Below are 22,018 nucleotides of genomic sequence, written 5' to 3'. Positions count from 1 at the left end.
CCAGCGCTGAGAGGGACCACGACACCACCAACGATGGCGCCACCTACACGAATGTCGGAGGATTGGTCGCTAGCAAAGTTAGAACCACAATGAAGGTGGGCGGGATCATCGTTGAAACTCTCTCTTATAAGGCGGACCTCCAACAACAACATTCGGCTGTCACCAGAGCAAATAGAACCCTCCCCAGAAAAGGACATAGTAGAGGGTTGATGGCAACGTATGTGGAAGAAGAAATAAATGGAAGGGACGTCGAAGAAAAGAGAGTTGATCAAAGATAAGCAATCAGAGGAAAGGAAGATGGCCATAAAGAGGAACACTGAAAATGAGAAGAAATTCCTCACCTATTTATAGTGTTCTAAAAGCTTCTGGCAAACAAAGAGATGCATCCGTCTGGACCTATAGATCTTTTCCCAAAACCCCAAATCAACGGTTGGAAAGAGATGTGACCCTTGGTTGTCCCATCCAACGCTTTGAAATTCAAGGGACACTATCATTGTGCCTTTTCTGAAAACACGTGAAAATATTAAACGTGTCCGAAATGACTATAATGCTTGATAGAATGATGTTTCGAGTATCTTGTTACTCAAGCTCAGCACCACGCAAACCTATGACAAAGAATTAAAGCTCTTACAACCTGCTTCAGAGCTTAGGGGAGCTATGGTCTACTCGAACTTGATAAGTCGTTACTTTGTCTCAGTAATTCATTACTCGAACTTGACGGGGTATCGTATTCAACATTTGATTGAGTTGATAACTTAAGAATAGACTAAGAGGTTTTAAATAAGAAAGGAGGAAAAATTATATTTATCAATTAAAAGATAACAAATAATCTCTAAATTTAGGAGATATACATTATTATTATTATTCAAGGAAAGATAAGATAAAGATCATATATTTACCTTTATCACTAAGGTTAATTGAGATTTGTATACCCAATTTTCCCCCTATAAAAGAAAGATCATCAAAGCTCAAATATTGGACTCTCATTATAACTCATATACTTATCTACCTATTTATCTCTATGTTTTTTACTTGAGCATCAAAATGTTTTTAAAAAAAATTAAATTTGTTTTCCTCTCTTTGGTCCATCAATGTTTGTCGACCAAACATAAACACGATTACACGACATGTAGATAAATTTACGTTCTTAAAGTGAAATTTCAATTTTTATACCCGATGTATCGTGTACGTAAGAATCTTTATACTGAAGGAAGACGAAATGTTAACACCAATGCAATCTTGTGGCCTATGTTCACGAACCACACGACCACGGGTTTTGGATGATATTTTGGCCACAACTGGGTGTGGAGCCCAAGAAATTAATGTACTGGAGTATGACCTTTTTCTTCCCTTCTCTATATGCTTCTTCTAATTTGTACTCTATACACTAAAAATTGTTCCTTATCAAAAGAATAGAAGAAGAAAAAAATCTCTCGAGATGCTTTTATATATGTCCACTCTCAGTCCATATTGTTCTATTTATATATGTTACTATATAATAAGAAATCATTCTTGAAAAAAATGTAGAAGAAAATCTCAAGAAATGTCTTTTAATTCTTTATATAGAGAGTGGTCCACACTAATGCAACTGTGATGTGATAAATTTCAAATGTCCACCTGGCTTTTGGTTTAAGGTTCTACTTGTTATGTTATCCCCTGTCTGAAATTTCATTTACTTATTATTATTATTATTATTATTATTATTATTATTATTATTATTATTATTATTATTATTATTATTTGTTTAGAGAATTTTCCTGCCACTATTTTTTACTTTTCTTTTGATGATTTAACAAGAGCGAGCCTAATTTGGTTACTCCAATGACCATGCAGAGCAGCAACGAATCCCGTTGCAGAAAAATTCCTTCAAAACACGAATTCTAATTATGTGCGACGCAATGTAACCTTAGTAGCTAGCATAGAGCAACCTCTAAGACAAGTTGTTCATGAGAAATGCCAAAAAGGATAACAAGTAACAAGTGATGTGGGTCAGGATTTAAAATATATAGTGCAATAATCTTTTCGCCTTTTGCTTTGTTTCCCTTTTGCTTGCACATATATAGCTTCCATATGCTTCAGTCCACCAAGTAAACTTCAACTTAGGCTTTACTTAATCAAATGTAGCATCTGTATTAACTTTCCCATCTTAATTTTTGCGAAAACCCAAATGTGCTTTTGGTTGAGCCGGACCCATTTGTCCTGAAACCTTATACCCCCTATTAATCAGACCAATTGAAACCCTCCCTTCATCAAGTGATTTTCTTTGTGGGTCCTTTGCCGAGTATAAGAAACATAAAAGGTATTTACTTGGAATTTTCTTTTGCAAAACATCTTCTAATTTCTTTTTCTCCTTTATTTTAAAAAAAGAACAAAGAAAATCATTGGAAGCCTAAGAATGAATATTTTTTTTGAAGCCTAAGAATGAACTTAGAAAAAGGTTATGTATCTAATCTATACATAATTAGGGAAATGACTTATTTTAGCAATTTTTAATGAAAGCCACTTTAATATAAGAAAGTGAGCTCATATTGTAACTTGGTCTTCAACTTCTGTATGGTACAGCTTTATGGGCGTGATAACCACTTGGCAAAAAAAATATACCGAATACCTAATAAAACTCCTAAAAGAAAAAGATCAAAGGAATATAAGAAACAATAAAAATGACACTAATATGAAGTCAAGTATCAACATCATGTAGTATAGTATTGAATATGACATCTCATAATTTTATTCTTATATATATATATATATATAAAATACAGTAACAACTTTTTTTATACATCACTAAATTACAACTTATATCTACTTATATCTATCATGGGTCATACCTAACATAAGTTAAGTTGTTCTACAATAAAAAAAAATATTATATATATTATGGTGTTACATACAATTATCTTTATCTCACTTATTTTTATCTTTTTTATTATACACACATCTAAAAAATACATTTCAAAATCAAAGAGATAGTAACTTTATGCTGTCCCATTTTATTCCTTCATAAAAACATTTTCCCACCTAACATGGATTACATAAATGTGGCTCAAACATGTAGGAAGATTTTCGGTTGGTCGATATAAACAAGCAATTAAACAGTACCAACGTGTAACCGCCTTAAATAAGAGAGAAGAAGAGACAATCTAATTTTTCAAGGACCAGGATTAGCAACCAAGTAAAGAAGGAACAAAGACAGTGGGGGGAACATGTCTTTGTTCTAGTTTTACTACTGTCAACTGGTCCTTGTCACTCTTGTTCCTCTCCTACCTCTTGCCGGTTTTAACTGTTAATATTCTCTCTTGAGCAAAAATTTGGCGACAAATTAATATATATTATAGTCTCACAAAATGTGAATTTATCAATCTCTTTGGAAAAATGGTTGGCCTCTAGTTATTGGTGGCTGCTGTTGTTTCTCATAGAAAAGTTCCATAAAGCTGATAAGATGATGATAAAGTCAATTGTGTGGAAAATATCACTGAATTTTCATATAAGTGAAGTTTCCTAACATGGGGTTTGCTTAGCTGTTGTTTCTGTCTTTTCTCTTTCTCTAACTTTTGCCCCAGTTGGAGGCTCTTATGGTTTGAGGCATCTGTTATGGAGGTTTTGGGAAATGGGTGGAGGGTGGTTCTGGAAATTGGTGGCTTTGAAGAAATGCAAAATTAGGACATTTCTATCACCTAAAGCTTCATGATAGTCAGGTTAGGACTCATAGTTGCTGCTTCACTTGCAGCTTTTACTGTTAAGCAGCTGAATGTCAAAAGCTCAAAACCAGGTACATGTACTTGTTTACTAGTCTTTTTTGTTTACATTTTTTAAAAAATGAAATATGATTGCACATGATTCATGTGGATGGCTAATTCAATCAAGTATTAAACTTCTTCATTTTTGTCTCAGAACTTAAAGATGAGTGCACAGAAGAGGAGCATGTTCTCCAAGAGAATGAAGTGAGTTCACCAAACTGAATATTATCAAATTTTACACTTGCTCGTGGTTATGAGTATTTCTATGGTGAATTTTTATGTTTGTCATCTTGATATCAATTATGTAAAGGAAAAGTTGTTTGATGTGTTGCAGAGGGTGGAGGAAGAGGAGAAAGAGGAGGTTAAGTTAATTAGCAGCATAATTAATAGAGCGAATGACTTTGAAGATGATATTCTACCAGAATTTGAAGATCTTCTGTCTGGGGAGATTGAGTTTCCATTACCACCTGATAAGGATGAGAAAGACAAAGTTTATGAAATTGAGATGGCAAACAATGCAAGTGAACTAGAAAGATTGCGACAACTAGTGAAGGAATTGGAGGAGAGGGAAGTGAAACTTGAAGGAGAATTGCTTGAGTACTATGGTTTGAAGGAGCAGGAGTCAGACATTGTGGAGTTACAAAGGCAACTGAAAATTAAGACTGTGGAAATAGATATGCTTAATATTACAATCAATTCCTTGCAGGCAGAAAGGAAGAAGCTTCAAGAAGAGCTCACACAAGGAGCTTCAGCCAAGAAAGAACTTGAGGTGGCTAGAAACAAGATCAAGGAGCTACAAAGGCAGATACAGCTTGAGGCTAACCAAACGAAAGGCCAGTTGTTGTTGCTTAAACAACAAGTTTCTACTCTACTGGTGAAAGAAGAAGAGGCTGCCAGAAAAGATGCTGAAGTTGAAAAGAAATTGAAAGCTGTGAATGACTTAGAGGTTGCAGTAGTGGAGCTTAAGAGAAAAAACAAAGAACTTCAACATGAGAAACGAGAGTTAACAGTTAAACTCAATGTTGCTGAATCTAGAGCAGCTGAGCTCTCCAATATGACAGAGGTCAGAATCCTTGAGTAGGATTCTTTTCTTGATCATTGAGTTGAAAAAATTCGTGAAACCAAATTTGAGTAACTTTTTATAAGTGAAACAGCATACTTTTGAAGTTTTAAACCACCTAGAAGCATATATTTTTAGATCAATGATTTGGCATCGCATTTTTTCATCCTTGTTTATCCATCAACTGAATATTTAAGTACTCAATGACTAAAAATGATAGTTGAAAGGACTGAACAACTTCAGTGAATGTCAAATATAAACTGCCAAACTAAAAATTAATCTATAAAGTACTAATTCAAGTACTCATGTAATGTTTATTGTTTAATTTGCATATAACTTTCTTTTGTGAAGCTACATAAATTAGATGGAATTCTGACAAAATGTTATGAAGTATTTATACTTCTCTCATGGTAGTGATGTATGGATGTTTTACAAGGGTATTTGTACATGCAATGAGTGTGATTCATTTAAAGAAGCTTTGTCTTTCACTGCAGAGTGAAATGGTTGCCAAGGCAAAAGAGGAGGTTAGTAACCTGAGGCATGCAAACGAAGACCTGCTAAAGCAAGTTGAAGGGCTACAGATGAATAGGTTCAGTGAAGTTGAAGAGCTTGTATACCTTCGTTGGGTTAATGCATGCTTGAGGTATGAGCTAAGGAATAACCAAACACCCCAAGGAAAAGTATCGGCCCGTGATCTCAGCAAGAGTCTTAGCCCGAAATCTCAAGAGAAGGCTAAGCAGCTGATGTTAGAATATGCTGGATCAGAACGTGGACAAGGGGACACAGATCTTGAAAGCAACTTCTCTCATCCTTCTTCACCAGGAAGTGAAGATTTTGACAATGCTTCCATTGATAGCTCTACTAGCAAATATAGTAGTCTTAGCAAGAAAACTAGCCTAATCCAAAAGTTTAAGAAATGGGGTAAAAGCAAAGATGATTCTAGTGCTCTTTCATCACCAGCTAGATCCTTTTCAGGAGGTTCTCCAAGGAGGATGAGTGTGAGTGTTAAACAAAGGGGTCCTCTAGAATCCTTAATGCTAAGGAATGCTAGTGATAGTGTATCCATCACCAGCTTTGGGCTAAGGGATCAGGAACCTACTGATTCACCTGAAACTCCAAATGACATGAGAAGAGTTCCATCCAGTGATTCCTTAAATTCTGTTGCTTCTTCATTTCAATTGATGTCTAAATCAGTTGATGGATCTCTGGATGAGAAGTATCCTGCGTATAAAGATCGCCACAAATTGGCCTTGGCAAGGGAAAAACAACTTAAAGAAAAGGCTGAGAAAGCAAGAGTGCTGAGGTTTGGTGACAATTCAGGTTTGAACATGACCAAGGCTGAAAGAGGGAGTCCTATATCTTTGCCACCAAAGCTTACTCAAATAAAGGAGAAACCAGTTGTTTCTGGCACTCCAAATGATCAATCTGATGATGGAAAGAATGTTGATAATCAAACCATTAGCAAGATGAAGCTTGCTCACATTGAGAAAAGGCCTACTAGGGTGCCTAGACCTCCTCCTAGACCATCTGGTGGAGCTGCTGTTACCGCAACTGCAAATCCTTCCAACGGAGTACCATCTGCTCCACCACCTCCTCCTCCTCCTCCAGGCGCTCCACCACCACCACCACCGCCACCAGGTGGACCACCTCCCCCACCTCCTCCCCCAGGAAGCCTATCAAGAGGTGGAATGGACGGTGACAAAGTTCACCGAGCTCCACAGCTAGTTGAATTTTATCAAACATTGATGAAAAGGGAGGCAAAGAAGGATACTTCATCACTATTAGTTACTTCTGCAAGTAATGCATCTGATGCTAGGAGCAACATGATTGGTGAAATTGAGAATAGATCATCATTCCTCTTAGCTGTATGTTGAAGCTTCCATCTATTTTGTTATTTTTCTCATTTTTACACTGAAGTCTTAACACATTTTTGAAAAATATTTCTCTTCTGTGTAACAATCAGGTGAAAGCTGATGTAGAAACACAAGGTGATTTTGTCATGTCCTTGGCAGCTGAAGTTCGAGCAGCCTCCTTCTCAGATATTAATGACTTGGTGGCCTTTGTGAACTGGCTAGATGAGGAACTTTCCTTCTTGGTATGCCTTTAGGTGTCATTACATATTCATTAGTAAAGACTTTTGTGAGCAAGCACAGAAGTCAACACCTTTGTGCTCGCTAAAAAATTTAAACCATTCCTTTTTGGGAAAATATCCATTTTCCTTTCCTTAAAAATGCTTTCTAATTTTTTATGATTTTATGGTTCACTTTTAATCTCATTTTTCCACATCTAAACAGAAAATATAAATCTCATTTTCCATATCAATAACTTCACATCCAGTACCACTGCATACTTATTCATCTCATTTTATTCCTTATGCAAGGTTGACGAACGAGCCGTCCTCAAGCACTTTGACTGGCCTGAAGGAAAAGCAGATGCACTAAGGGAGGCAGCTTTTGAATATCAGGATTTGATGAAATTGGAGAACCGAGTCTCCACTTTCGTTGATGATCCCAATCTCCCATGTGAAGCTGCACTGAAGAAAATGTATTCATTGCTTGAAAAGTATGCATCCTTTTCTTCTATAGATTTATTTGTCTTGGATACCATTGATGGATATCTAGTTGAGAGCTTAATAACACAATCCTTACAGATAAATCTGTTTAAATCATTTTCTCATATACACTTTAAGGCTGTAGATTCATAATTTAAGGACACAAAAATGTTGAACATGGCATATACTCGGTTTTGTATGTCATGTTTCTTACAGTTCTCTATAGCTACACACCATAACTTATTTTTATCAACTCATGTCTTCATTTGTGTTATGTTTTTCTTTCCAGAGTGGAGCAAAGCGTATATGCTCTCCTGCGGACAAGAGATATGGCCATTTCACGGTACAAGGAATTTGGAATCCCAGTGAACTGGCTAATGGATTCAGGGGTTGTAGGCAAGGTATGCTTCTAAACTAATAGAACTGGTTTGTGTTGTAGTTTACATGAGGGTTGGTTCATCCAAGTGTTGGTTTCTTTCAATAACTGTTGAACATACAATTTTTATTTTTTTTTTGAACGAGTTGGGCATACAATTTTAAACATCAGGGTAATGTTACTGTGCCTCTACCCTCACAAATAACAAAAGGAAATAAAATCATGCGGAATTATTTTTTTCATTTTTAACATATTGACTTTAAATTGATTTCAAAAGATAAAGGGTTCACATTCACTTAATGAAAACATAGTAGAAATTGTTAAAATAAAAACAACAAAGTTATTCCGACTCAAAACAAGGTCGTCCATACCGAATGAATAAATAAAATAAAAAACTAAAAACAGAAAACATAACTCAACGATATTGTTTACGAAAAATATAGCATGCGAAGTAATTCCTATGCCCCAATGTCACACTTATCAGAGCATGTCTCTATCACAAATTAAGTCTCTCCGGCTCTAACATGGAATTCATCATATGATGGCTCACCTGAACACATGGCAATCAGCCCAAACACAAACACACACCGGGAGTGAGTTATCACATTCGTATATAATAAAATATTAGAGCATGTGAAACATATAATACTTAAAGCTGAATTTATATAAATAACATTACTGCACAAAATCGCACACATTATTCACACCCATTCCAATTTACACACTCCATAAAATAACATCAACCACAATTGTTAACTCAATGAAATTCAAACACAAGCGTTATGCAACAATTATACTAAGACTCAAGCCTATATGCAATATGGTACCATTTTTCAGTGAAAAACCTCGTCGGGCGCCTAGGAGTACATGACAGGACATGCCTCACAATGGGTAAGTCAGGTCACTCTCACTAAGTGAAATCATAGGGAGACCAGTCAGGGTCACGCTGTTTTGCGAGAATGCTCCAACCATGGGATCGGCACAGGCTTACAGGAGCACTCAAACCGGATGACCCCCAAGGCCTACACTCTGAAGAGTCCGTCAGGGCCTCTCCCTCCTGATTCAGGTCCAACCCAAAAAAAACATTTGAACACACAGACTCTACCTATGAATTATGCAATGCACACAACTACTCAATTGTTTTCAAAATCTCGATTGTATATATTTTAACTCAGTGCGCCTCAAGTGATTAACTCGCCGGGTTCCCACAGTGGATCCCATCACAACTCATCGCGCATTAACTCGTCGTCCTTAAAGGGTCTTACAGTTGTGTGATTACATAATTCATGGCTCACAACTCAAAACATACAACATCTCAAGAGTCATGTAATTCACAATCCATTACGTATCAATTGATTATCACTTACACATCATCTCAATCACATTTTCATAATAAAATAATTTATTGCATCTCATGCACCCTACACATATGACTCAATAGTAACATTTACTTGACATCACAAAATATAAATTAAATCGAAATGTATTAATTCAACAACATAAAAAAAAACTTCTATAACAATTAATCTATAAAGTCACAACAATAATCACTATGAAATAATAATATCTATAACCTTATTTTTATTTATTTATTTATTTATTATTATTACACATCACAGTAAAAGTGTTTACTTGGAATACACTAAGACAAAAATAAATAGAGTACTAAATCATTTTATTTTATACTTTCAAATGTTTCCTAATGCTCAAATATATTAATTCAACAAAATAAAAATAATTATTATTAAACAATAATTTTACACAATATTTAATTTATTATTATACAGATGTAACATATACAACTAAAAAGAAATAAACTAATAATTTCACAACACTATTTAATTTATTTCTAAAAAGCAATAAACAATAGTTTCACAACAATATTTAGTTTATAATATTAAACATATCAATTTGCACAAAAAAAATAGCTTTCTTACGTATGTATTTGATAGTTACAATATAGTATTTTTTTTCTAACAAAAACTTACTTTATTATTAATTATATTTGCTAAACACATATTAAAACATGTAACTAACAAGAAAAAAAAAATACGTACCTGCCACTTCCAAACTAAAAACAAAAGACGTGGTTATAAAATCTGTCATATATATGTACCAAAACCAACGTGCTACAATGAGTGGATTGCAAAAAAAAAATAAAAAAAAATAAAAATAAAAATAAAAATAAAAAAAATATATATATATATTAACCAAGCCACAAAATCAACGTGCTACAGTAAATGAATTTGCAAGTAAACAAATATATATATTTCAACAAGTCCAGTACGGTACAAGCGCCAATTAACAACAATCATACGCGTTAATGTTTAGTAATATATGTATCCACAAAAAAAATCTGATTTCATTATATGATTAGATATAATTCAAAATCAGTCATATAGGCATCCGACAAACGTGGATAAGCAATTCATATAATTCATATAATGTGCCTACATATATGATCATTATTATGTAATTTAAATTGAAATCAAAACATTGAAACAAGAAAATAATTCATACTAAATCAAGACTTGCAATATATGTAAATAAATCAAATTTGTAAAAAGTGAAATTCAGTCACATGACAAGCATAAATTTGGAAAAATTAGTTAAGAAACAACCCAAAATACCCAAAAATTGATCCTCTAGGGATCCCTATACATGTTCATTCTAATCCCCAAGCGTGAATAACTCATCCCTTACCTCGACATAGTCCCTCAATCGTTCTCCGTTAGCAATTGTGGCGTTTCTGGTGCTCTCTAGAGCTCCTCCTCCGATTGCTCTGTTAGGGTTCTTGTGCGAAGAAGAAAGAGGGACAGAAGTGTTTTGTAAAAGCTGCTCTAGGTTAACATTTGATTTATATAGTGAAAATTTATGACCTAATTATATTATTTTTTTACTTATTTATTTATTTATTTATTAACTTATTATTGTATTATTTATTTATTAACAGTTACAGCTGTTACAATTACCAGTAAGCTATACCCATTTGAGGTAAAGGGAAAGGAAAAAAATGTGACTAATAGTTGGTACTTAGAGGCTTCATAAAATTATATCATGGTTAATAGTGTGTGTTAAGAGTCCTACATTGATTAAAATAAACTACTTGATGTGGTATTAAGCCATGAAGAGAGCTCAATTCAAAAGTTGATACTTAGAGGGTTCATAAAATTATATCATGGTTGATAGAGTGTGTTAGTAGCTCAATTCAAAAGTTGGTACTTAGAGAGGATTCATAAAATTATATCATGGTTGATGGAGTGTGTGTTAGGAGTCTCACAATGTTTAAAATAAACTAGAGGATTCATAAAATTATATCATGGTTGATAGAGTGTGTTAGTAGCTCAATTCAAAAGTTGGTACTTAGAGGGTTCATAAAATTATATCATGGTTGATAGACTGTGTTAGTAGCTCAATTCAAAAGTTGGTACTTAGAGGATTCATAAAATTATATCATGGTTGATGGAGTGTGTGTTAGGAGTCTCACAATGTTTAAAATAAACTACTAGATGTGGTATTAAACCCTGAGGAGAGCTCAATTCAAAAGACTAGTCCATTAGGTGGGAGAACCTCAAGGGTTAAATACCCTAATAGTATGTTTGTTTTGCGAATCAGTGCAACTGCATTGAAAAAAGCTACCCTCATATTACTATGTGTTTTTCTGTTGAACGTGGGTTTAAACGCTTAACCAAACACACAGAGTCGAATGAAGAGATTTACAATTTGCAATCACTAGTGTGTGCCTTGAAGTAGCTGTTTTTATAACGTCGCATGGGATGATGTAGCTAACACGTTCACTTTGTTATAACCCTTCCATTTATAGATCAAGCTTTCTTCTGTACAACTGGCAAAGAAGTATATGAAACGTGTTGCATCTGAACTTGATGAACTATCTGGTCCTGATAAAGAACCAGCTAGAGAGTTTTTGGTTCTGCAAGGTGTGCGTTTCGCTTTCCGTGTCCATCAGGTAATTCTATGCTACTTTTTCATTTGCTTGTGCTGAAGACATGTATCATTCTTCTGCATCCCATTGAGGTCATAAGCACTGATTTTGATTAGGTAAACTTAGCTAGATGAAGTAGAAAAAAAAAACCTTACTGCTAAGCTTCTAACTCATTTTTTTATGGTTGAAAATTACATCTTTGAAGGCCATAATAAGATGTTATTAAAATGTCACTTTGTATTGCTTTGTTCTTCAAAGTTTTTGGTTTATACAAATTAGTTTCCAATGAATTTATTAACAAGTTTAAAATTTCAGGAATTAAATTATGAACAGAACATTTGGAATAATACCAAAGCAACCCATTTAACATTTTTCATATACTATTAAATTGCATACTTTCAAAAAAAAAAAAGCTATTTAACATGGATGTTTGTCAAAGGTGTAATGTGAAAATTTGTTGAACACCCGGAACAATACACACTAATGATGGTGAGGACCATTCAAAATAAAAACAACTAATGATGGTGTGGAACTCTTTTCAGTTTGCAGGAGGCTTTGATGCAGAGAGCATGAAGGCTTTTGAAGAACTAAGGAGCCGCATCCAAACCTCTCAAGCTGGTGAAGATAGCAAATCAGAAACTTAGGCTATCCCATCAGAAGTTTTTCTCTTCTTTTTTTCCCTTTGTAGCTGTGTCTCTCATATATATGTTGCCTTTTCAGCTGTATATTTCATTTTGCTTCAATTTGAATAGCCTATACATATTGCATGCTACACGATGATACGAGAATCATATTGTAATTGTAACTTTGTACTCCAACATGATCCCTACCTCTGCCTTGTTTTTCCCTATAATAAGAAATTCAACTGAACAGTATTCAATACTCTCATCAAATGCGTCTAGCAGCAACTCAACAAACTCTACAAGAGATTATTATGATCGAACAGTGGGAGGCGTATAATTACAAGATGTAAAATTCAAAGCAGAGGGGAAAAAATGAAAAAAAAAAAAGAGACTTATTTCCTACACCAGCATAAAACAGAATAGCAATAATGTGCTATTCTTGTTCCATTGCATAGTCACTGATGAAAGCAAGTCACACAAAAAATGAGGTGTAAGAAGAATTGCCTCTGTTGTAATGGGGTACTTCTCCAATCAATCTCTTTTTTACATTAAAAAGTAAATAAAATATTTCCTCTGCTGAAGCATTGATAATTATCAGCAGGCATAAAGGAAGAAAATAAAAAAGAATAATAGGGTCACAACAACGTAATAACAAGACTACTGTTCCAAAATTTGGCTCCACCAACCTTTCCTTGAATTTCTGGAGGCAAAGGAATGACACGTCTTTGGTCTCCTGCTTCTACCAACAGCTCAGATCCTCCCCTATACTGCATTTGGTTTTTTTAAGAGAGACAGACAGAAAAAGCAATCAGCGTCTCAATTAAGTTATGCACATATAAAATGCAGAAACTTGCACCATGTAGTAAGAGAAGAATTTGTTATAGAAAGAGAAACACAATATAACACCGTATGACAAGTGTCAAACATAAATATCCGATATAACCATAGAATTCAAGCCATCGAATTCAACCAAAACATGAAAAGAAAAGAAAAGTTATTTGATATTTAATGAAATGTGCACAGTTCAAGAAGTAATTCCATCATCTATTGTGCAAGTTTCATAATTTATATACCAGGAAGTTGACCAAAACTTTTATGAATAACAAGATAGTGAAGATACTCTTCTCATTGTCTACAAGGTCCAAGTTTTAAAAAACAAAAACTGAGTGCATAATGATGACTCGAGACATTATTACTTTATTCGATTTAAAGCCTATTTGGTTTACAACGATAATCAATTTCCCACACACTGACACATTACAATGTATAATCTGTAGCTAAAATTAATTTAAACACACATGTCAATCACATTCAACAATTCAAAACCAAATTTACTAAAATCTAAAACAAACTGACACTCAATTTTATCTCTTAAATTCTTTAAAAAGGAGTGCCATCAATATCATGGTTAAAAAAAATCATAAAACCAAAGGATATTACATACTTGGTATAGCTTGATCTCTGATTAGTCAAAACCTGGCATGAAAAGAGTAGCCGATTTTCTTTTTATATCAAATCTAACTGCTGATGGCATATCACCACCTTGACTTGAGACTGAATTAAGAAGATGCCTAGCATCTTCATTGCTGGTATCCTGTAGAAGTATGCTCCAATCTATAGGATTATTCATTGACAACCTTGAAACAAAAGCAGAAGGCAAAGGAGAAAATTCTTTCTTTGCTCTTTCAAATGATTCCAAATTTTCTTGCTGGGAGGTGATTCCAAAAGCACCAGAAACCTGAGCACCAGCCTGAATTGTACACCCCCAATATCGTAATGCGGAATTGATCGATGTTGGATTGTTTGGATCCATCACAAGGAAGCAACCAAATTTCTGTGGGTTGGAGAAGGCAGAAGATCCTCTCTGGGAAACACACAATCAACAAAGAAAATTACAGTTTTGTGTTAAAGGTATGATTATGTTAAAATGTTGTTTACTCTTACCTCCAGCATTTGATCCAAGGCATCCCATATTTCTGAACTCATTTTCCCATTGAAATAAGATCTGCTGCCACTTCTTAACACGGCCTCATCCACAAGTCTCAGTAGAGAAGGAGCAGTCAATCTGCCAAGTTCAGTTCTCTCAGCCAAGGTGTGGAGATATTTCAAGTACAATCTAAAAAATCACAATATCAAATCAAATATAATGATAAGGGTGTGCTGTGTGCATGTGAGTGTAAGAGAGTGGCAATTCCAATAACCTTGCTTTACTGCTTCCACCTATGATTCGCAGGGTTTCCTCACTACTAATACCATCATATATTATTACGTCAAATTTATCCTGTTGACTCTTTGGTGCTGCAATCCCCAAAAATCCTACAGCCTTTCAAGTGCAAGTACCAAAAAGATAGAGTCCATTCCAGGCAGAATGCCAAGTTCTTCTCCAACAATCTATTATATGACAAAGAAAAGAGGACAGATCCCTATTGTAAAAACTATATTAAGGGAATATATGTCCATCATAAATATAGATAAAATAGTCAAAATACGATATTAAAAACATATTACGTACCCATCCCTCCAAGTGTGCCCTGAGTCATATTAAGTTGGGCATCTACTTGCTTCAGAAGTTTTAAAGGCTCAAGAAGCATCTGCACTTGTAGATCAATACACAAATTCTTTAGACACCAAGTGAAAGTACACAATGTGATTTATTGATAGGAAGGAAAAGGAAAAAGCAATACACACTTTGGTTGTTTCCAACCTAACAGCAGAAAGGTTCTTGCCACATGTGACGTGGGAAATTCCAATCTTACAATTGAGGAGATAGTGGGCAGTGGTGTCTTGGTTATGTATTACCAAACATGTATTCAACCCAGCCATTGCATAATGCTGAAATTAAAAAAAAATAAAGAATTAAAATAAATTTTTTAATAGATAAATGAAAAAAAAAATGATAAAAAAAAGTCATTTGGCATTTTTTTTCTCGTCCTTATTATTAAGTAATAACTTAATTGATGATGTAATAATGAATTGACAGCCTAGTGACTTGTCAGCTTATTAAGAAATCTGAAGAGATAGTCATGTGTAATTTTTTGTCAGCCTAATTTTTTGGCATCAACTATTCTTAATAGATGAGAAATTAAAAAAAAATTATCAAAAAAAAATAACATGGGATTGCCTCTTCAAACTCCTTGATAATCTCGCAAATCACTCTACGGACAATTTTGTTTTTACAACATTTTTAATATTGTTACTTAACAATAAAAACTAAAAAAAAAACTTTATTTGAGGGATATTATGAGCAATTTGCAAAAAACACAAAGTGTGCAAATAAGAATGACGAAAAATCCCCACCTTAAATAAAACTCGCAACAGATAGTAAACGATTATCTCTAAGGAACATATGTGAATGGGGGTGGGTATAGGTATCATGGAATTCATTTAATATTAAAATACTTAAAAATATTTATTTATATATTTCTATTTGTATTTGTGTTGTGAAATATAATTTAATTTGGACTTATATATTTTAGTGTAATTTTTATTTGAGTTTATTTTTTAGAGAATCATTTTTAGATAATTTTGTTTGGAGATCACAAAATAAATTTTTAATTTATTCATTTTTTATTTTTTAAGAACTTGTTATCCATAGATATTTTTAATTGTGTAGAATATTTGAACAGTTTTTGTTGGAAATATTAAAATTGCTTTTTAAAAGAAATAGTAGAATAAATAAAAGTGTTTTTAAAAAAAGTTATTTTTTAAAGAAATATTCATGGATACCAACAGATATTTAAAAATATGCAAGTATCGTTTAACGAATATCCACGCAAGCAATAAGACATATATTTGTCTCACGGGCACATGATTGCTATATGTATCCACCACATCCATGTCATTCCTAGGTGTGAGTGGATGAGAGGAGTGTTCGATGTTATACAAGATATTAAATTAAGGGATTTCTTTAGGGTTACATAATAAAGAAAAAATAACCTATGAAAAACATTACTTTAAATAAAATTGAATATTTTGATTGGTAAGTTTTATATAAAAGAGTTTAAAACAATTAATTTATGTAAAATTTATGAATATTTAAAAAACTTATAAATAAACTGATACAATAACCAGATTTACTTAATTTTCAAGATAAAAAAAAACATCATTAATTAAAAACTCACATAAATTTAAATTAAAAGAATAAAAAAAGCTAAGTATTTTTTAAATCCAATCACATTTAACTATTTAAGGCTTGAGCTAGTCCATCAACTTTATGATTCTTCAATTTGTTCAACAATGATAACTGTCCCGGCCATCAGCCTCAATTCCTAATGAAACATATATGGATTGAAACACTCAACCGTGACCACCCAAATTTGGACGTCATATTACAATTCTAGCTAAAAACAAATTACTAAGGTGAAGAGGAAACAAGATTTCTTAGTCTCTGCTGGTGTGAGGAGGGGAGGGAATGATGAAAAATATATCTGCTTCCATTAATAAATTCATAAATGGTTTACAACCGAAAACATAACATAAAATTATCACAACAGCAACTTTTATGTACAAAATTCCACTGCCAATTGTCAAGGTCGCCAGTGACCAGTGCTAACCAATGTCAGACATGTTTCATCTTTCTAACATCTTACAGTTCCCTTTTGCTTGCTTGAAGGCTGTGACCATGATGATGGCTTTACCCTACCAGCTAGAAGGCTGGATGCTGAAGTCGCACAAATTTTTCTTCGTTTTGACTCTAGCTCTCGTTTTCTCTTGTCAGACATAGAATAGCTAGAGACTCCAGAGAAGATAGATTCAGAACTGATCAATGCCCTCTTGTCCTTCCTATTTTTGTCAAACTTTGCTGAAAATTTCACCGATTTTGCCGTGGCAGAATCTTGTTCAGTAGCTGGAAGAAGTCTTATGCCAAGGCCTCTTTTCTTGGAAGCATTTTCTTCTTCAGTAACTCTTTTCTTTTGACTCTGAATAAATGGACAAATGTTTCTTTTCTTTAGAGGTGGATGACAATATGATGAAAAAAAAGAAACAATATACCCGAGGATGAAAATGGAAAAGCAAGAGAAAAATAAAAAATAAACAAGGACAGTCATCATTAGCCAAGTAGCATACTCTAAGTTGGGCACGGAGAGTCTTATTAAGATAATAGTCATCTGAATGCCTTGCATCAGACTGCCTCTGGAGACGTACGATCACTGGTTCAGCTTCCTTCTTTTTCTTCAAGTCTTCTTCCTGGTGTTCAAGGCGGTAGAATGGATCTGCAAGCTTACCCCTCTCTAAAATAAAAATTGAAGATGAAGATAGTTAGCCAAAAATAACCACAACATTTCAGTTTGCTAAACATGGTCAAAGGCAAAAGGAAAAGGAAGGTAATAACACTAGATTTAAAAGGAAATAAATTCAATTCATGGAAACAGCCATTGGCCTCTAGAGTCTGATAGCATGGTCTTCCTACTTATAAAACAAAGTTGGCGATTGCATGCAATAACATATTCACAGCTATTGGAAGAAAACACAAACAGTCAAAATATTTTCACTAATACACACCTTCATCAGCAGGCAATTCAAAAGTTTCGGCATCCTCAATATCAAAATCTTCAGTTTTTTTCTGGGCCCCGCTAATAATGACATACTCGCAATTCTTAGGATTAGTCTGAATGACAATCTCATGTTTACAGCAGGCAGATTTCATAGCGAAACTCCATATCTGAAGGACAAATGAACATTTGTTAGAAAATAGTGACCAAATATGAACCAAGCAAGTTAGGTTGAACATTATTAGAGGATGTACTAAGATAAATTAATGTATAAGCAAACAACTATAAGGCATTCTACTCCCACATAATAGTGGCAAACTGAACAAATATAAATTTGTATGCATTTGCTTAGGCTTCTAAGACTTAAATGAGGTTCCCCCATTAAATACCAAAATAATGCAATTAATCGATTCCACTGAAAAATAATTTAAATTCAGATGCATTTGCAATAAACACCAACATACCTTCGTTGAGTAATAATTCCCAACTTGTTTTTTCTCTGCATTGAACCGGACACCCTTTGCAATCATTGAATTGCATCCTCCACACCATATATTAAAGGGCATCTCAAACCTGATAGTAATTTAGTTAGATAATATGACACTAAATATTAAAAGAGAAATAATTTCAACATGGTATCCTAGGTAAAAACCAATTTAAATTCAGTTCGAAGAATGAGACATCTCATGAGTCAAGACAATTTTTCCTAGCTTCCATATACATCAGCTTAGGCATTCTTGGATTTGTCACACAAACTTATGATTACACGGGTCTTCGCCATCCCCTTTCTGATCTAAGAGGGATCTCAACTTTTACAACCTTAATTGTTGTATAAATAAGTTATTCTGATTATAAACAAGAAAATATAAATTTGCAAGAACAAGTTCAAACATGTAAAATTTTATATACATTCAGTTCAATCATAAGCGATCATTAAAATATACTCATAATTCATAACATCTATCAAAATACTTTCAATTTTGATATTTATACACCTGATAGTCTGTAGTTTGTCCATGTACTAGATACAAAATACACATCAGTTACAAAACAGGTTCATCATTCACATTCATTAATCATTCCATTTTCCAGACAACAGAACGTCACATAACATGATAACATTGGGATCCCTAATTCGAAAGAGACAAACAGCTAACATGATTTACTGGTTACTGTAGCTACCGCTGATTACCTTATAATCAGGATACCCTGATCTAATTTTCTTGCCCTCTCCCGCAAGGCATGTTGACCATGAAACTTGTTCAGCGAACCCTGAAAAAGAAGACAAAGTCTAAGTCTCTTGTTACTAAACAATTCTTGGGCTATAGTGGAGCTTAACGATGCCCTTACACAAACATACCTGACTCGGTTCCCATTCCGGAGGATAGTAAAAGTTGTCTGCTCTAGCAGCTGCAAGTGAAGACTGCAAAAATACAATAAAAGCAAGCTCAGTATATCAGAAAATTAACAAACAGACATGAAATATGCAAATACATCACAAGCACCAAGAATCCCTCTTAAGCCAAGAGATAGAATCAAAACAGAAAACAATTAAGCCACAACCAACCAAATGAACCAATTGCATTACATATTAGACAGAATCTCATAGTTTTTCGCAAGGAGAACATTTCAATGAGACTTTAATACATAGCATAACGCATACATATTAGACACAAACCTGGTCTATCAAACCTTTCTACATAGCTTACCATTATGAATATTCCTATTCTTTTGTCGTTTTACAAAATTTCACCACAAAAACGAAGGATTGAGTCCAACAAAACCAGAACAACAAACGATTTCAACGAGTACATAACATCGTCAAGCAATTCGAAATGACGAGAATACATACAAACCCTAAATCCTAATCTAAACCGTAAATACAGAATTGAATCCTCAAATTAAGAAGCATGGGATTGAGAAAACCCTAATTGTGTTCGTGCAATCATCAAATCATCAAACGTAGAAAGCGAAAATAACAAAATCCGTACCATTGTTGTTTATCTTATTCAAAGCTTGAGAAGCTTTTTCCACAGAATCTAAGAAAAGGTTCTATTGTTTAGAAAGGGATTTTCGCGCAATCGTCCGTGAGCAAGAGCTACCAAGGAGCGAGGAAGGGATCGCGGGGGAGGTGGTTAACGAAGATACGCGACTGCATCGGGCGGTGCTGCCACTGGCTGGGGCTTCGACACGGTGGAGGAGGCAGCGGGTGCTTACGACGCGGCGGCGAGGCGTTATATCCGCGACAACCAGATCTCCTTCGTCGAAGCCGATAACAAGATCTAGAATTCAGGCCCCAAAACACGATATCCAGATCTCGTCGTGGTGTTGATGTGGTCTAAAGGCCGCAGTTATCTAAGGCCGCAGTTATCTAAATGCTAGTTAACAGTGTTATCTTTAAATTTGATGGTAGAGTTATTTTGAATTATTTTTTAAAAAAATAAAGAATTAAAATGAATTTTTTAATAGATAAATGAAAAAAAAAATGTCATTTTGCATTTTTTTATTCGGTCCTTACTATCAAGTAATAACTTAGTTGATGATGTAATAATGAATTGCAGTCCAATGACTTGTCATACCGTGAAAAGATAGTGATGTGTAATTTTTTTTTTTACTAACTGTGTTTCTCATCGCTTATCAACTTGTTTGACATCAATTGTTCTTAATAGATGAGAAATTAAAAATAATAATTTACCCAAAAAAAATAACACGGGATTACCTGTTAGTATTAGAATACTTAAAAATATTTATTTATATATTTTAATTTGTATTTATGTTGTGAAATATAATTTAATTTGGACTTAGTGTAATTTTTATTTGAGTTTATTTTTTAGAGATAATTTTTAGATAATTTTGTTTAGAGATCACAAAATAAATTTTTAATTTATTCATGTTTTTTTATTTTTTATGAACTTGTTATCCATAGATATTTTTAATTGTGTAGAATATTTGAATAGTTTTTTTTTGGAAATATTAAAATTACTTTTAAAAGAAAATAGTAGAATAAATAAAAGTGTGTTTAAATTTTTTTATTTAAAAAAATATATTTATGGATACCTATATATATTTAAAAATATGCAAGTATCGCTTAACGGATTTAATATTTGTCTCACAGGTAGGTGATTGCTATATGTATCCACGCCGTTGCCATTCCTAAGTGTGAGTGGAAGACATGAGTGTTCCATGTTATACGAAATATTAAATTAAGGGACTTTTTTAGGGTTACATAATAAAGAAAAATTAAGAAGCATGAGATGGAGAAAATCCTGATCGTGATCGTGCAATCATCAATTGTAGAAAGCGAAAATAACAAAAATCGTACCATTGTTGTTCATCTTCTTCAAAGCTTGAGAAACTTTTCCCCCATAATCTAAGATTCTTCACTCATTTAGAAACTTTCTATCGAAATGAAATTTGAAGCAAAAAGGTTCATTTTCGCGCAATCTTCCGGGTCTATTAATGTCCCAGGCCATTGTATACTTCATAACATCTAATGAACTTTGAAAAAATAATTAAGTATTTAATGTATTTTTTTAATATAAATTTATATAACTGTATAAATATATTTTTTCTATATCTTAAATGATATCATTTTTTAAAAACTTTTACTTTTCAAATGGTCTAATGGAAAGAATATTTTAATTAGAACATTTTAAGGTCATATCTTACTTTCCAAAAATATTAAATATTAATATTTCATTAACTAATTGATACAAAAATTTATGGAAATTAATACCAAAAATTGATACAAAAATTTATTTATCTATTTGAACTTAAAAAAATTAACGAAATTAATGGCCTTATCATATTATAAATTCAATATTTTGACTTTAAAAAATTCATAACTGACTTTTATAAATAACCTAAGTTATTAAATATTTTTTAATTATTTTCCTTAAAACTTATTAAGTAGAAAAAAATAATTATATTAATTAATATTTCATAATATATAAAGTAAAAAATAAGAGTCCCATTAATGAATACCTTTCAAATATTAGATATAAACAATGTATTGCTTTTAGAATAAAAAAATATTTAGAAAATTAATTGTCTTATCATATTATAAATTGAATATTTTGACTTCAAAAATTTAGTATTTGACTTTTATAAATAACTAGTTTTCTCTACTTGTGCGATTATGCATGCACGGGTGAACAAAGATGATTTGAGTGTCTTTTTTAGATTTTATTTTTTTAACTTTAAAAAATGAGTATAAACGATGTCAAAGAATATGAC

General features: G+C 33.2%; 2 protein-coding genes and 1 pseudogene across 2 annotated transcripts; 1 reads left to right on the top strand and 2 right to left on the bottom strand.

Annotated features, from left to right (window-relative positions):
- Positions 1-3,354: 3,354 nt before the first annotated feature.
- LOC114414031 (protein CHUP1, chloroplastic-like) lies at positions 3,355-12,555 on the top strand. Its single transcript, XM_028378405.1, has 9 exons — positions 3,355-3,769; positions 3,892-3,941; positions 4,072-4,800; positions 5,292-6,662; positions 6,761-6,892; positions 7,178-7,359; positions 7,638-7,749; positions 11,548-11,691; positions 12,210-12,555. Exons 1-9 carry the CDS (start codon positions 3,685-3,687, stop codon positions 12,309-12,311), a joined length of 2,907 nt encoding a protein of 968 aa, XP_028234206.1. The 5' UTR covers positions 3,355-3,684; the 3' UTR covers positions 12,312-12,555.
- On the bottom strand, positions 12,393-16,127 carry LOC114418607 (annotated as a pseudogene).
- Positions 16,128-16,555: 428 nt separating this feature from the next.
- On the bottom strand, positions 16,556-20,168 carry LOC114414020 (coiled-coil domain-containing protein 130-like). The gene is made up of 7 exons (XM_028378397.1): positions 19,774-20,168; positions 19,143-19,205; positions 18,975-19,054; positions 18,247-18,355; positions 17,793-17,952; positions 17,358-17,521; positions 16,556-17,209 (listed from the first exon to the last, which is right to left on the bottom strand). The coding sequence occupies exons 1-7, from the start codon at positions 19,774-19,776 to the stop codon at positions 16,868-16,870; spliced, it is 921 nt and encodes a 306-aa protein (XP_028234198.1). The 5' UTR covers positions 19,777-20,168; the 3' UTR covers positions 16,556-16,867.
- Positions 20,169-22,018: the final 1,850 nt, after the last annotated feature.

The sequence above is a fragment of the Glycine soja genome, chromosome 1 (assembly GCF_004193775.1).
Source record: "Glycine soja cultivar W05 chromosome 1, ASM419377v2, whole genome shotgun sequence".
Lineage (NCBI taxonomy): Eukaryota > Viridiplantae > Streptophyta > Magnoliopsida > Fabales > Fabaceae > Glycine > Glycine soja.
The sequence above is the reverse complement of the archived record's forward strand: the minus strand, read 5'-3'. Positions and strand labels throughout refer to the sequence as shown.